Here is a 16,026-nt window from a genome sequence, read left to right as displayed (position 1 = left end):
AGGGTGGAGCGGGGAGCGTAAAGTCGTAGATTTGCGTACACGAGGAGGATTGGGAATTCCTGGCCAATTGCTCTCATCTCAGAGAGGTACAACAGTAAACAAAGTGTTCAGTGTTTTGCGCCGTGGAAGACGAGATACGCTGTAAAGTTGGAGTACTAATTATTAATCTTAAACATGAATATGCGGAGTATTGTCCCGATTGTCCTACTTTTCTTCGGCTTGGCGACGGTGTTGGCGCAGACTTCCGCACCTGGCAAAGGTAGGCAAAAAATCTGGGATGTTATTTGATAAGTCTGTTGACGCATTAGTGTAGACACAATCTCGACATTATTGATCGCAACTATGAATTCCCCTTTAATTGTCAAACTAACTGAATTTAGCCTACTTAAAATAGCGGTTGCTTAGTTTTTTTCTCCGAAACACACATTACATCACATTCAATTCTTTCCTAATGAATGTCATCACTTACTCACAGAGGGAAGTGTCACTGAACAAGACTGGTCAAAAATAGGTTAATAGAGGAAATAATTCCAGTCTTGAGTTTATAAAAACGAGATGATCATCTCGTTTTTATAAACTCAAATATCGATATTGTCTCCATGGAAGGCTACATGATTTAACCAGACCTGGAGATCAAAAATGATGATAGAAACTGAAGCAACATAAAACAGGCGTTATGAACAACACGATCATTCATGGTAGTAAAAGTCCCTCATGCAAATGTTTACTTTAACTTAAACGTCTAGTTCAACCAAATCTCTGTAGGCTGAGACATTAGATCCCTGGGTAACTGAAACCTCTCATAGGGAACAATGGCTCAGTCTTACTTGTTTCTCAGCCTGTCCAAGGCCTTACCAAGTTGAAGAAAGATGAACTTTGATGCTGTAAACCTCACAGAGCTCAATAGCACAACTTCCATAACTCTGTCAAGCATTGAGACGGATTTGGAGGGTGGTGAGGATTGTAAAGTTTAGTTCATGTGTGAGTGTGTTTGTGTTTCCATGGTAAACTTCTGTAGGGAATAGCTGTTGTTTAGGTCTCGTGATCTATTGTAGCAGGAGTAACGGAGGCTGACCTTGTCCTCTGTTTGATTGCTCCAGGTTGTTTGTGATAACGACTATTTATCAAAGATCAAACATGACACATTTCATTCACTCTCATCTCTCTCTTAATTGCCCTCCACCTTGTCTCCCTTCCTCCCCCAACCCCCTCTCTTTTGTCTGTCTCTCAGCTTGCGAGACTAAGAATGGAACAAGCTGTGAAGAATGTCTGAGCAATGTGACGGTGAGTCTGGGATAAAGTTCTCATTTTCTGGTCCAGTCACAGGGCAAACAACACACTCTCACTACTGGCCAGTCTGCTCTCTGACCACACAAGGTCCTTAACTGGGCTAATCCCCTGTGAAATGTGTGAGAGAGAGAGAGAGAGAGAGAGAGAGAGAGAGAGAGAGAGAGAGAGAGGAGAGAGAGAGAGAGAGAGAGAGAGAGGGGGGGGAGAGAGAGAGAGAGAGAGAGAGAGGGGGAGGGGAGGAGGGGGGGAGGGGGGGAGGGGGGAGGGAGGAGGGGGGAGGGAGGAGAGAGAGAGAAATATGCATACCAGCCCGGATGATTTGTTAGCACCACCCACGAACCGAGTTATATCGAACCAAGGAACCGAATATAGAAGCTCACCTTCTATCTAACTCTCTCATGCGGCCACCGCTCATTCTCCTCCCCCCCTCCTCTCTCTCTTTTCTTCATCCAGGAAAGCTCTCTCATGAGTTGACCACCGACTCTGGACGGAGTCCATCTAAGTCTAGAAAAGTTATTTCTTCTCAAATCAATTATATGTCTAAATGAATTCCTTATAGTTAGTCTCTGTGTTTGTTTTACCGTGTGTCCTTGTAGTGCCTTTGGTGCATTCAAACCAAGATGTGCATAACGTATCCGGTAAACACCATTCTGCCCCCCCCCCATTGCTGTCTGCCCCCCTGAATGATGCCCCGCTGGGGGCTGTGCTGGAGTAAGAGAACACACACACACACAAACCACTATACAAGCTCCTATGAATCTGATCCGGTGACGACTTGGCACTAATCTTTATTCCCTGTCATTCATTTTCCTCTATGCAGTGAACTTCCAGACTCTGATCATAACCTTGTCAGTGGTAGCTGGAGTCATCATCATCGCTTTCTTGGTCTGCCTGTTCTGCTGTTGCAAGTGTGAAAACTTTGGGTAAGACAGCTGGGAAATGGCCCTGTAGCCGACCTAACCTGTTGTGGTCCCGTGCCTGTTACTGGCTCAAATCCAGCAACCCCCGCCACAGTGAAGATTGGATGACTGGAAGACAAGTCTCCATCTATATCTCAGTCTGACAAACACAAACACATGTTTCACATTCCTTATCTCTTTGTTTGTGAACATCAAGTTCATGAGCCAGTATTGCTGCAACAGTTTTGTATGCAATACTTCCTTGTTTGTGATGATATTTTGGGATTGTGTGTGAGGGTCTTGTGATGTTGGTTGTATGTGTGTGTTTTAAGTGAAGTACACACTTAGAAGTTTTATAATTTCGCGTTGTCCTACTACGCCTTTATATTGGTTTTGGTGTGGTCACCAAAAGTGCTTTATGGTACTTTCAAACAAACCCTCCAATGGTTAACCCAAATAGTTTTTTAAATGTATTTAAGTACAGTTTATTTCAATTAGCTCTGAGCATAATGAAGTGTAATCCAATGCGTGTGTCTGTGTTTCTTTGTTGTAGGACAAAGAGGTTTGAAGATAAGATGGAGAGACAAGCCAACAAGACAAAGGGCAAACAAGAAGAAAGGTGAGTGGAGATGAAACAGAGTTCTACCCGCATGCCTGTGTTTATAATTGTTGGGCGTAAGTCTAAGAGGGTTTGCTAGCCCATTTTTGACCGGACTAAGCCTCTTTATTTGAGGGTCTAAATGATTTAAGTAATTCCTCAGACTGGTCTGACCACAATAACCCATGCATAGTTATTCATATTCTGAGGGAGTATTGGGGAAATGTATATATCAACTTGATATAGTACATGAGTACTATATCAAGTACATCAAGGCCTGTTTTGAGACTAGGGGACCTGTTTAGTAAGTGTGAGATGTGTGTGTGTATGTTTGGTTTGGTGTGTCAGTGCGTACACAGGTAGTGATTGTGATCAGAACCCAACCTTTGTCGCTTTGTCATGCCTGCTCTATATTAGTTTTCCATCATGGTCCATAGTCATGACAAAACCATAATCACACACAGGGTCGGCCATGGCCGTGGTGGAGCCCTAGGCCAGATTTTAGACTGCCCCCTTCATCCCCCTCTCCTAAATCCCCCAGCTCTAAAACAGTAAAAACACCACTTCATTTTCTAACTGAAAACGTTTTTTTTCTCTTTTGCTAGATTGTAAAGCAATATCAGTAAGAAAAGGAAAAGTACCAGACATAATAAATAACGGATTAATTATACATAACAACTTGGCATATTTTTTTGAACCAAAAAAGAAAAGCAACACTACTATTGTTTCCACGAGAGGGAACCCTTCCAACAAAAAAAAACCTTTCTCTTGCTGCGCCCACTTGCCCTAGGCAACTGCCTATGTTGCCTCTGACACGGGGCAGCCCTGACACACACAAACACACACGTCACAAAACGATTTACCAGCCCAAACAGGTTTGTAACCTGTGTGTGACTATTCATCTAGGCGGAAGGTTTTAGAATTATTGAGTCATTTACTAAGTATGTGTTCTTAAATGTGCAGACAAGAAAGTATTGTGTGTGTGTGTCATATTTATTTTAACCAAATTCATGTTTTTCCTATGTAGGAGAGCAGAGATGAGACAGAGACATGAGGAAATCAGAACTAAATATGGTAACACATACCCTCATATACGCAAATACACACACACCCTTACCTGCACACGCTCCAACCTCCCTCCATCCAACCTCCCTCCATAACAGCTTTATCTAAGGCTTACACCATTTAACCTTTTGAACACAACCACTTTGATCAACTGTTCTCTTTTTCTCTCTCTCTCTCTGTTTACCTATCACTGTCTTTCTCTGTGTCTCTCTCTCTGTCTATGTCTCTATCTCTCTCTAGGTCTAAGTGGAGCAAATAAATATTCTCGATTTTCGTGAGCTTTCATCTGATGAACTGGGTAATGAACACTCATGACCCCTGACCCTCATGACCCCTGACCCTCATACCCCGTCCCTGGAATCCCTGACGCCAAACCCAGACCTAAGATCTGGGTTCACAAAGTGACTCAAGCATTATATCAGTGTGTTGGAGGTTATTTTAAGATCTGCTGTCTACTTAAAACATTAAACAGGTCAGTTAGTATTTTTTTTTTTAATGGTTAATGTAAAAATGATCAAATGGGTTTAGAAGATTGTCTCCCCCAGATGAGCATAAGCTTGGTGGGTATTACAGTGATATGAAGCATTTTACCTTCTGGTTTGCATTCTCACTTGTCTTTAGTTGAATCCTGTTTAGAGTTTAGGATCATAACTCAAATATCTGAGCAATTCTCCCCCCCCGAAACATCAACAGGATCAAATTGTGTAATGCCAGTAATGAACAGGGCTTAAGTTGGTGACATTTATTACTGAATATTGTTGCTTTATAATACATTTTGCCCAACTACTTATATTTTTTATTTTGGGAATTTTCACAGTTTCCAAATCAAGGTGGATAATTATGTTCACAGCTTAAATAACTAGTTTGGTTTAAGAAGTCTGACAAAGAGAGATAGATCAAATGTGCACCATACACTCAATAAACCTGTAAACTGGTCTTATACATACATACAAATATATCATTTGAGTTAAGAAAGCTTGCCTACAAACAGAAGCCTCATACAAGCAGGAGGCTATTTTCAGAATGTTGTAGTCTAGGCCTACATCAAATAGAATGGACACTTCCATTCCTTCTTTATCATCCTCCTTGGTCAAATGTCTGTTAAGCAAAAATGTATTACTGTAGCATTTCTCCTGCTTCTGTTGATTGATCACCTATTTTATTGAAATTAAAGGACATCTCAATGAGATGTTTGTATGTTTCTTTTTGTATGCTGACTGGACTCCGCCAGTCCGCTGAAGATAACGCTTCATTCCCTCTCCTTGTTCAGAGTGTTTGAGCGCCTCCTGGTTGTTAAGAGCTCATCGTAGCCATAAACAACGTGGAATTTTACTTTTTTTTAAATTCTAAATTGTATTTATCTATATTTATGGTTGGTATGATACAACAATGAGAGGATTGAAGGGCCTTTTGGTGTGTGTTCCAAAGGTCCTCTCTTTTCCTGAAATGTGCCTTTTCCGACTCTCAGTTAACTTAAACGCATATGACTAGTGAAAGTATTAGATCAAACGCCAATCATATTGCTTGGAAATCTATGAAAGGAAGTCGCACGACTGCTCTTGGCTGGTGTCGTGGGTTCTCCCCTTCGCGTGCCCGAGTATTTGTATAAATGCGCGCGCCCGAGTCCGCGCTGCCGAAATTTCAAATCATGTGATACTCGGAAAACCAATGGCATTTGTGCAACAGGAGACGGAGCGTGTTCACGACGTTGGAGGAGAAGAGCCGGAGAGAGGTGTAAAGAGAAACGCATCACTTATAACAATTTATCTAGTTAATCCCGTATTTTTTTTAAACAAAAATGTCAGAGGAAAAGCCTAAGGTAAGATGGATTGTCTGTGGAGGAGTTATTCTTGAAAATGGTTAAGCGGTGGCTTACACACTGCTTAACAAATCGTTCCTCAGATGTGCAATCTAAAATGGCCTGGATTGCACGTTTCTGTAAATCGGCGCAATGTTTGTTTCTCAAATGAATGAGAGCCAGCGTCACAAACATATTTATGTGAAACTAAGCATGTTAGAATAATTTGTAAAAAAAAAAATGATAATGGGACATGGGAAGGATGTGGTTTTCACTTTGGTAACGGGATGGTATTTCGAAAGCATATTCACTGTTCTCGTTAGCGGGTTTTTCTTTGTGGAAGCGCGACCACGCTACGTCCGCAACGCAGGTAGCTAGCAAATGCCGCAAGAATAGCGGCGAAAATGGACCAGGGCTAGGCACACAAAGGTGACGCCATGATTTGGAAGCTCACATCCACAGCCATTCCATGTTTTGTTTTCTATACTTAAACAATGGGGATATTTTCACAAATGTGATGCAGAACAGCCATTAAGATAGCAGGTTAGCACGCGTTTATTATTAGTAATATAGCATGCTATAGTCTGTGGTAATCAACTACACTACAGCTATTTCAAACAATGCAGCATCCTCGGAGTGCGCACCCATTTAACGTTATCTAACTAGTTAGCAATCTTAGATACTAGCTACTGTAGAAAACTAGCCGGTTTGTCCGATGGTTGTACCAGCAGCAGTGCATCGCTAAGCAGCAGCAGTTTGCTTCAAAAGAACAGTAGTTAACCAGCTCCCAGGGATTTTTCTTAAAACGAGGATATGATTAGTGTTGTGTGTAAGTTAAGGGACACAATACCAATACACATGTTAACTTCAGTACAGTGCTGCTCAGTTGTGATACATCCACTCTGAGGTCATATACTGCTGCTTGCATGCTTGGCCTACGCTCAGAAATCATCTCTAATGACTGGTTAACTAACTTCACTGCTCTGTTCATCAGGAGGGAGTGAAGACGGAGAACGACCACATCAACTTGAAGGTTGCGGGGCAGGACGGTTCGGTGGTCCAGTTCAAAATAAAGAGACACACCCCCCTCAGCAAACTCATGAAGGCTTACTGCGAACGACAGGTGAGCTAACGAGCCGCCGTTGCCACTCCCACAGGAAGCAAGAAGTCCCGTTTGCGAGGCTTCCACCCTGCCACATCAACCTTATCCCCTCACCTGCCTGCCCCCTTTTCCATTTGTGACCGACGTACGTTGTGTGCTAGTCAGGACGATGCTTTGTTGGTTCCAACGTGCTGCGCTCTTCCCCCAGGGTCTTTCAATAAGGCAGATCAGGTTCAGGTTCGACGGCCAGCCCATCAACGAGACGGACACACCTGCACAGGTATGCTCAGCTAGCCTATGGAGAAGACTCCCTGTCTGTTCAACTCATTTAGCATCTGCTAATGACTAAATGTAAATGACTAAATGTAAATGTAAACTCAGTTGGTCTCCTGTTAAACCCCCACCCCTCAGTTTAAGTTTCTGCATGTTGCATGAAGATGCTATGAGAAACTTTTTTGTGTGTGTGTGCTTGAAACTCAAGACTTGCCTAATGTGGTTCCCTCTGACTAAATCGCTCACTGTCCCCACCTCGTCTCTCTCTACCTCCATCTCTCTCTCTCCCTCTCACACAGCTTGAGATGGAGGATGAAGACACCATAGATGTGTTCCAGCAGCAGACGGGTGGGCTCTGTTAAGCTCCTCCCCCCCCTCAGTGATGGCCACATTCAGACCACACCCTCAGCCACTTCTACAGTTCCTCTCCTCCCATCTCTCCCCTCAGCTTTTTGTGTTTTATTACTTTGTTCTTGTAAAGACATCTATCGCGGTTTTTTGCCAGTTTGGGTGAGTGGGAGGGGGTTCTCTGTTAACATACAATCTTAACCTGGTGTGAACTCTGTGTTTGTCTGTGGATTGCATCCAACGTTTTCCACTGGCCAATGGGGGAATCCCTTATTGATCTTGGGTCGCAATTGGGTATCGAGATCGCAAGGTTGCTCCCGGTTTGTTTGTGTGTCCGTCTCTGTTATCAGAGACACAGTGGAGGCATTAGTCATGTCACCAACTGCCTGCCATGTTATCCAGGGTCACCACCAGTTGTCCCCAACATGCTCTGCAAGAGAAGCAATATTGAAACCTGTTAATAGAAATGGTCCTCTTCCCCATCAATTAACTTTCCCCACCCATCACCCTTATTCTATGGCCCTGGCTTGTGTCTCGTGAATTTTAAATCTGTTTCATCTTAGGTGCTTTTGTTAAAGAGCAATTTTCAGCTTTTTTTTCTTTTCATTTTCTCCTTTATAAAATGAGACGTATAACCCAGGAGGCGTATTGCTTTGTGTACAGAAGAAGAATCAAAATGGATGCTAGATAAAGTGATGTGGGGTCTGGACCAAAACTCCAAAGACTGAACTCTCATTTCATGTCTGTGAAGCAGGCCAAGGTCAGACCTGGACTGTCATGTTTAGGGGCGTGTCTCAATAGTCCAGAATTGCTTCCTCCTCTCGCTTTACCTCCTTATGTGCACTGAGACAAAGCACTGGCCTGCTTAGGTGACTAGTATGTGGTAGATGCCTACCAGAAACCTCACTGGTCTGATCTTTTCTCTTGAGGAGTGGAGCAGATGAGGGAAGGACACACCTCAAGACTATTGATGTGCATGCTCAGTTTGGAGGAGGGACAGTAAAAAGGGAATCTTCCCTAATACAAACACGGGACTTTATTATTATTATTATTTTCTCTTTTTTTTTTTTTTCTGTTGAAGTGGGCCAGTGGCCAGTCCCTACAGCTTTCTTTTCAGCAAATCTGCTTCTTTTGGTTTTTACATCGGGAGGTAATTAACTTTTTTGGGGGGGTGGGGGGGCGGGGAGGGGACTAGGTGGAAGTTGCCCTCATGTTTAAATATCTGTTCACGCTTCCCACAAATGTTTTTATAACAGATTGGAAGGTATGAAACTGATCTGCGGTGGAGGGGCGACTTCCAGTTCAAGCATGACATGGGGGGGGGGGGGGGGGGGGGGGAGGGGTTAGTGTTCTGTACCCACAGGTCTTGTCATGTTATTAGTTTGTTTCTCTACTGATTTGTACATTATTTGTCTTTTACTACTGTATACAATAAATATAGTTTGGTACTCAGGTTCTCTGTCCCTGTGCTTTTCCTTCAGTCTGTTTTCTATTGTACACATTTCACCTCGAGGGGAATGACCTGTTCACCTCGTGTCTCTTGGTATTTTGCGTTGATTTATCTGAATTTGTTGCTGCCAACACCTAAAAGACCTCACACTGCTTCATTCAGACAGGTGGCGCTGTGGAACCATGGTCCTATTCATCTTTTTGTCCCCATTACTGACACAATTACTTTTTATTGAGTGCTGCAGATTAGGTAAATCAAGGTTCTCGTGTTTAGGCTTCTAGCCGCAGCTGTGTTGTGGATCTCCCACCTAACCACACTAGGTATCCACCTACGATAGCACAACTGACGCTGAGAGATCCTGCATGTGATAGGCTTATGAGAGGATCCTGTTTAGGCATGGGCGGATTAAAAGGCATGACTAGCCGTCTGTGGTAGTCAAAACGCGTAGAGATATCAGACCTGTCAACTTTTGGCTCTGAGTTTGACAACTTTTCAGATGAGCCCCAGTTGTCACCGGAGGGACTAAAGATGGCGGCACTGATAGAGAGCACAGCTGATTGACGGGAAGAACGTGGAAGAGATGAGCGATATCAGAGGGAGAGTTACAGGGGGTGGGGGGGGGACAGAGGGTCACGGGTGGTGGGGTAGTCAGCTGCATTGTAAATGAGCCTGCACACGGACACACCCAGAAAAGTGTTTGGTTGTGAACTTTGCTACTGACTGATGAAATCTCCATTATGGTTCAGATTCCCTCAAGTGCCTTTCTCTCTCCATTGCCCCTCCCGTCCTTCCACCTCTCCTGTCTAATTCCACCCAATGGATTTCATTACATATTTAGGATGTAATATTGGAAAATCTTTTACGAAAACATGTCGGGTCGTCTTATGTTCATTGGTGCCAGATGCTAAATTCATAAAAACCTGTAAAAGACATACACAAACACACACACACATACACACACCTCAGCCTCTCCAACAATAAAGTAGGGATACCAGGTAGGATGGTAATAGCTTAGCTCATATCCAGCTGTGTATTGACTGGCCAGAGGTCACAGGTGCTATGACTGCTTTTAAAATTGGTCTTTGTCTTTTTTAGGTTCCTGTAATTAAAAAGGACATTTCCTTGAACCCTGATGGTTAGTGTACAGCATGAGTTCTGCTCTGTGCCAACACCCTCATAAAAACGGTCTGACTGCAAGTCTTCTCTCCCTCCCTCCCTCCCTCCCTCCCTCCCTCCCTCCCTCCCTCCCTCCCTCCCTCCCTCCCTCCCTCCCTCCCTCTCTCTCTCTCTCTCTCGCTCTCTCTCTCTCTCTCTCTCACATTCCCTCTCGCAGGAGGAGCTCCATCCTAGCCCCTCTGGCAGGAGGTATCAGGCCAGTTACCCCCAGAAAAAGAGGTAGAGTGAGTGATGATTGACAGGCTGCGTAGTTATTTGCATGGCTCTGGAATTTAAAGGAAGGGCAGGGCTTCAAGAGACAGCAGAGCAAACAGAATCTCCTCTGAGCACTGATGCCCTGGAACTCAGCTCAGCTTTGTTTGAGTGCAGTTCCGCGGGGACACATATTCATGTAGTCAGGACCAGTACCAGATGTTGTTTACTTAGACCTTTGTGGTACTTTGTGGTCTGGATCTTTTGCTTCTACTGAAGGATTTTTTTTTGTGGCTGGGGTCTGTCCTGTCTGAGGGCTGTTTCCCAGACACGCGTGCCGTCTGAAGGGACCCATGTTGACAGGGCGAGAGATGACGTTCAGCTGGCAGTGGGAACATACAGACTGTTAGTGACTGGAACGAGCTGATATGTCGTTCTTTACGCTACTGCTGTTGTATTTGGTCCCAAGGACCATCACCATGCACCATGGGACAAGAACACCATGCACAGGTACTCCAAATATTCCGATCTAAAGAATGCATTTCTGAACAAAAATAAGTCAATTGTATTTGTTTTAGAATGTATGGACTGAATACCTGTCCACACATCACACACACAAAAATGCATAAATGATTTGAACATTTTCATGTGTAACATTTGCATTTGCCCTCAGGGCAAAATTCCTAAGTGGATGCGTTTGTGGGTGTCATTTACTACTGTGAGTGTTAACGTGGGCCATATCAACAGATTCATAAAGACTCACAGGCTCACAACTTTAGATAGAGCTTAGATCTATCTCAAGGCTTTTGCCCATGGCAAAAAACACAGTAACCGCCCCTTGTTTGAGACCCTTATCTTAATGACACACACACCCCAAAAATACACCACCTGAGGCAGGTTCTCGTACAGTAAGGTGGTCCAGGCACACCCACGTGCTTGGTGATTGGCTGACTTATTTACAGCATAATACAGGGTTAAGGAAAATGCAGATGTCTACCTAGACTACCCCACTGCCTCTCATTCATTCACTCACTCACTCACTCACTCACGCTCTCTCTGTCCACAGACCAGCTCCCCTTAGACCTCCTGTCACGTGTCCTCCCAGTGGGGGCACCTGCACCCCCGTCAGGTCTGCGTATGATCCAGGCGGGGGGGGTGAGGGGCGTCCGGTTTTCTCACCCTCACCCTTCACTCAGCTTCCCTTCCTCCCAGCTCTTGATGAACTGTGACCTGTTTCCCAGAGAGTTCTCCATCGTGGTGACTCTGAAGATCACCCGCATTGCACCCAAGGTAAGGGAGTGACGGTGTGTGTTAGCATCCAAAACACTTTTTCTCTTGTTCACGATCGCACTTGGACACACAGTATATTTTGCCTTTAACTTTATCAATTTATTCCTTCCTGTCTTGCAGAGGAATGAGTACATATTTTCTGTGGTGGAGGAAAAAGACGAAGAGAATAAAAATGGCAAAGGAGACAAAGGTGAAAGAAGTGATGAAGAACAAAATAGATGGAGGAAAGTAGAGGATAAGGACAAAGGGAGGACACAAGAGAAAGATGGGACGACCGAGGAAGATCAAAAGAGAGATCGGAGAAGAGAGAGGGTTGGACATCGAGGCAGGCTGCTCCTGGGTCTGCGATTGTCCAGGGATCGTTTCCACTTTCTGTTTCAGGGTCATGGGGGGGTCATGGAACGCTGGGTGTTCCGGGGTGTGCGATTGGCTGATAACCGCTGGCACACACTGGTGCTGGCCGCCACTGGTCGCTATGCAAGGCTCACAGTGGACTGTAACACACCTCTGGAACTGTGAGTTCACTGAGTTTTTCTGTCTCTCTTGCTTGTTGACCTGTTGTTTTCTAATTGTTTACTTTAGTTGTCTTCTCTATCTCATTGTCTCTGGGAGTTTATGTGAAACAGGGCAGATGTTACAAATTGTTTTATGATTCTGTTCAGCAGTGTTCACTCCAGGTCCTTCCCCTCTGATATGAGGACTCAGGGATCAAAGTTCCACATTGGCAGCCAGGGGAGGAGGAAAGGCATTTTCTCAGTAAGAAAATTTGAATAAATGAACCCTTTCTCAATCAGAAACACCAGGCCTTACAATTACACACAGTGTCTATCTCAATCATGCACGGAGAATGGATTTAATCAAGAATAATTCTTTTTTTGCTTTCCCTCCCAGTCGTATCAGTAGAGCTGATTGTTAAGACGTTATCTCCACTCACTCACATGCACGCAAACTCACATTTGGCTCGGCCATTTTGTAAAATAAAAGGCGTCACCATGGTAATCACGCACGCAAACACGGCCGTGTCTCCCTCTCAGGGTCTGATCCGACAGCTGGTCCTGGTGCCTGGTTGGGATGCCACCCCTGATGTCTGCCCTTCCTCCAACCCCAGACTGGCAGAGCTGGCTGTGCCCGCTGTGCTGTTAGACCTGCCTTTCAAACAGACGGAGATCAGCCTCGCTCTTCCTAGATATGGTACCAGAACTAATCCCGTGAATGATTTAAATCTTTAGTTTCCTGTCCATAAAAAGACTTTATATCTTTGTCTCGTTTTAAACGAGACGTTTTAAAACGTTGTATCTCTCTCTCTCTCTCTCTCTTTCTCTCTGTCTCTGTGTCTCTCCCTCTCTCTTTCCTTGTTCTCGTTCTTCTCTCCCACAGAGGCGGAGGTGCATGTCTCTGTGGGGCTGGAGCGTAAGTGTTCGGTGTCAGTTCGTGGTCAGCTTTGGTTCAACCCCCAGGGGAAGGGCCTCTACCTCTGTGATGGAACAGTTTGGGTCTCTATGCTGAAAGGTAACACCTGGTCCAAACAGACTCTCCATTGTTTTTCACGAACCCCTGTAACTGGCAAATCTGTACTTAAAGAACAGTGGTAAAACAACTCAAACTTGACGTACACCATCATCACTTTCATGATGATTCACCTCAACTTCTCAGAAAGTGAACGGCTGGACTACGTTGAAGAGCATCAGATCCTGCCCACCAGTTCGGAAACATACGACATTGAGGTATCAATCTGAAAATAGACGAACACATTAACCAGAGCTGGTTATTACATTTTGTGTTGCATTCTTCATGGTTATGCTATATTGTAAGCAATGATTGAACCCCACGCTGCATGAAGGTGTTCCATGTGGCTGGCGTGGGTCTGATGGCAGCCATGGCACACAGCTCCTCTGGCCTGGGCTCGGCTGTCTACCTCTGGACACATGATGGCTTCCAGCTGTACCAGAACATCAGCACCTATGGAGCTCTCGCCTGGAGGCACTTCACCATGGGCAAGAAGGTTGAGGGGGACGAGAAGACCATGCATGCATGCACACACACTCACACACGCACACACACATACATACAAAACATACACACGTCACACACACACATGCCTACACAACATGCATTCAGGTACACTTGAGTGCACAAATTCACAGACACACACACACACCATGTCAACATTTATGTGTGCACACACACACACAGACAGACACACTTTAGAATTTTCTTGAGAATTTTGTTGTGCTATTGTTTCATCTAAGGTGTTTCTGGTGGTGTCTAACTCGGCCGGGGGCCCAGGAGAAGAGGATAAGAAATCTCCAGAACAGGAGGAGGGGGTGGAGATGTCCGTTATTTACAGATGGAGTGACAGGAAAAGGAGGTTTGTGCGTTTCCAGAGCCTGCAGACGCACTGTGCTCGAGACTGGGAGGCTTTCCATATCAACAAACACACCTACCTCACTGTGGCCAATCACAGACAAGGTAGGCATTTATGTGAATATGATTAGAATGTGATGACAATCCCAAACTAGGTCAAAATCAAAACAAATATATTTTTTCCACAGAGGAGGGTTGGTTTTTAATAGTAAAACTGTAAACTGTATTCTTTCTTTTGAAATGCATCAACTTGAATTTACTGGTCATCCCATAGACTGACATGAACTCACCAGTTCCCTCTCCATCCCTCTCCCAGGTGATAACAACCACACCATTGACAGTGTGGTCTACAGGTGGAACCCAGGTACAAAGTCTTTCCAGGTGCACCAGATGCTGCGGACCTCAGGGGCCTATGACTGGGAGTTCTTCTCCGTGGGACCCTACCACTTCCTCGTTGTTGCAAACGCCTTCGACGGCGTGACCACCCATGTCGACTCTGTCATTTATGTTTGGCTCAATGGCAGCTTCCGGGTGTTTCAGACCATCAAGGTGAACATTTACATGTATTTATCTAGCTGATGCTTTTATCTAAACTGTGCATAGAACATGCAGTGGGTGCGGGACTGAACACCCACAATACAATGTACTCACAGGAAAAGGTTTGAACCATTTGCATGATATTCCTACATGAGTCAAGCCGCCATTTCCCCATGTAATATCTTCATCAAAGTCATTGTTAGGAACAACATGCTTGTCTGGGCAGGAGAGAAAAAAGGGATGAACTGATGAAAGGGTTAGAGAGAGACAGAGAGAAGGATACACCCTCTACGAGTAGCTAAAAATAGAGTACGTGGCTGAGCTAAATTTGCTTGTGAGATGAAAATGCTGACAGCTAACCGATAGTGAATCATCCATTTAAATGTACCACACATGAGGTGTGCCTGTTTGCATATTCACTGTTTCACATAAAACCACAAAAGGAGACAGACCTTTGGGGGAATTCCACTGTTCTATGTCAGACTTACATCAACTCTGAGGTTTGACTGGGAATGTATTCCTTTGTTGAACATACATCCAGCAATCCTCTAAATTTGTGTCTTTCAGACACTTGCCCCCTACACCTTCTTGAGGTCACTTGTCCTTCTCTCTCACAATCTCACCTCTGCCACTTAAATGTATCCATGTTTCTATCAACTTTTCTCTCCGCTGCCTTTTGTCTCGGCTTCCTCATGCAGACATTTTGTGCCACAGACTGGGAGATGTTCCAGATTGGCAGCAGAGTCTTCCTGATTGTTGCTAATGGACACAGACTCCATGGTAACGGGCCTAGTCGCTATGCCATCAACTCCACCATCTATGAACTTGACGTAAACGCTCAGTTGTTTATTCGCTTTCAGGATATTGTAACGTACAGGTAAACACACACAAACACACAAATAACCCACAGCCTGTTTTTTCACCAACTCCCTTCATCTGTTTTCACCTCCCATCATAAATTCCTCCTCTCACCCCTCAGTGCTGTGGACTGGGAGTTCTTCACTCTAGGGGAGGAGAGTTTCCTGGTTGTTGCCAACTCCTTTGATGGACAGTCATATTCTTTAAATAGCGTGCTTTACAGGTACTAAGGGGTTGGGTTGATGGTTGAATTCAACTCTAGTTTCATGCTGGATCAAATAGGAATGAAGGTGGTGATTTATTGTTGTCTGACCCCGATGCTCCATTTGCAGGTGGCAGGGATATGAAGGGTTTGTCCCTGTTCACCGGCTCCCAACCATTGGATGCAGCGACTGGGAATTCTTCAATTTTGAAGGGGAATCATATCTAATTTATTCCAGCGCTAAAGCACCACTTTCCAAAGTGTTTAAATTGAAAACACACTGAGGATACGTGTGTGCTTCAGTTTGTCTCTCTATGTGTATGACTCTATAAGGTCTCTGAGAATATTTCCATAGTTTACAGTAGATGGTAACTTCATTATTTTGTTCTTCAGTTAACTGTACTGTTTAGTTCACATTAGTAAATATTTTGTCTAAATTATTTTAGCAATAATAATTATGCAGTAAGTTATTCACTAATAAATAAAGTATTAAAAGTAGTAAAGTATTATGTGAAACGTCTATTTGTCATATTTTAGTTTCTGTCTTGTAAATCCCGTGTTTGACCTCTCATAGTTTTCAATTC

At 44.3% G+C, this 16,026-nt stretch overlaps 3 protein-coding genes across 4 annotated transcripts; all 3 read left to right on the top strand.

The window, feature by feature from the left end:
- pttg1ipa (PTTG1 interacting protein a) lies at positions 1-4,794 on the top strand. Its single transcript, XM_047050830.1, has 7 exons — positions 1-259; positions 1,232-1,284; positions 1,887-2,001; positions 2,111-2,213; positions 2,743-2,808; positions 3,815-3,861; positions 4,093-4,794. The coding sequence occupies exons 3-7, from the start codon at positions 1,974-1,976 to the stop codon at positions 4,128-4,130; spliced, it is 282 nt and encodes a 93-aa protein (XP_046906786.1). The 5' UTR covers positions 1-259; positions 1,232-1,284; positions 1,887-1,973; the 3' UTR covers positions 4,131-4,794.
- A 738-nt stretch (positions 4,795-5,532) lies between these two features.
- Positions 5,533-8,826, top strand: sumo3a (small ubiquitin like modifier 3a). Its single transcript, XM_047050816.1, has 4 exons — positions 5,533-5,671; positions 6,645-6,773; positions 6,961-7,032; positions 7,325-8,826. The coding sequence occupies exons 1-4, from the start codon at positions 5,651-5,653 to the stop codon at positions 7,385-7,387; spliced, it is 285 nt and encodes a 94-aa protein (XP_046906772.1). The 5' UTR covers positions 5,533-5,650; the 3' UTR covers positions 7,388-8,826.
- Positions 8,827-10,235: 1,409 nt separating this feature from the next.
- LOC124464301 (thrombospondin-type laminin G domain and EAR repeat-containing protein-like) lies at positions 10,236-15,909 on the top strand. Of its 2 annotated transcripts, none has more exons than XM_047016273.1 (13): positions 10,236-10,701; positions 11,258-11,481; positions 11,602-11,996; positions 12,147-12,237; positions 12,516-12,672; positions 12,859-12,990; positions 13,135-13,205; positions 13,322-13,483; positions 13,731-13,950; positions 14,162-14,394; positions 15,081-15,259; positions 15,362-15,463; positions 15,573-15,909. In XM_047016273.1, exons 1-13 carry the CDS (start codon positions 10,620-10,622, stop codon positions 15,724-15,726), a joined length of 2,202 nt encoding a protein of 733 aa, XP_046872229.1. In that variant the 5' UTR covers positions 10,236-10,619; the 3' UTR covers positions 15,727-15,909. The 2 variants fall into 2 exon arrangements, with proteins under 2 accessions (XP_046872229.1, XP_046872228.1); XM_047016272.1 differs by having other exon boundaries at positions 12,144-12,237.
- Positions 15,910-16,026: the final 117 nt, after the last annotated feature.

Source organism: Hypomesus transpacificus, chromosome 3, assembly GCF_021917145.1.
Source record: "Hypomesus transpacificus isolate Combined female chromosome 3, fHypTra1, whole genome shotgun sequence".
NCBI classification, from domain to species: domain Eukaryota; kingdom Metazoa; phylum Chordata; class Actinopteri; order Osmeriformes; family Osmeridae; genus Hypomesus; species Hypomesus transpacificus.
Note: the sequence above shows the minus strand (reverse complement) of the source record. Positions and strands in the feature narration are given on the sequence as shown.

Bases quoted from the DNA above. Each gene is read 5' to 3' on its own strand.
- pttg1ipa (XM_047050830.1), top strand. From the start codon at position 1,974: ATGATGCCCCGCTGGGGGCTGTGCTGGA. The intron at 2,002-2,110 runs GTAAGAGAACAC...TCCTCTATGCAG, and splicing joins CCGCTGGGGGCTGTGCTGGA to TGAACTTCCAGACTCTGATC. The intron at 2,214-2,742 runs GTAAGACAGCTG...TCTTTGTTGTAG, and splicing joins TGCAAGTGTGAAAACTTTGG to GACAAAGAGGTTTGAAGATA.
- sumo3a (XM_047050816.1), top strand. From the start codon at position 5,651: ATGTCAGAGGAAAAGCCTAAG. The intron at 5,672-6,644 runs GTAAGATGGATT...TCTGTTCATCAG, and splicing joins TGTCAGAGGAAAAGCCTAAG to GAGGGAGTGAAGACGGAGAA. The intron at 7,033-7,324 runs GTATGCTCAGCT...CCTCTCACACAG, and splicing joins AGACGGACACACCTGCACAG to CTTGAGATGGAGGATGAAGA.
- LOC124464301 (XM_047016272.1), top strand. From the start codon at position 10,620: ATGTCGTTCTTTACGCTACTGCTGTTGTATTTGGTCCCAAGGACCATC. The intron at 11,997-12,143 runs GTGAGTTCACTG...GATTCTGTTCAG, and splicing joins TGTAACACACCTCTGGAACT to CAGTGTTCACTCCAGGTCCT. The intron at 13,484-13,730 runs GTTGAGGGGGAC...GTTTCATCTAAG, and splicing joins ACTTCACCATGGGCAAGAAG to GTGTTTCTGGTGGTGTCTAA.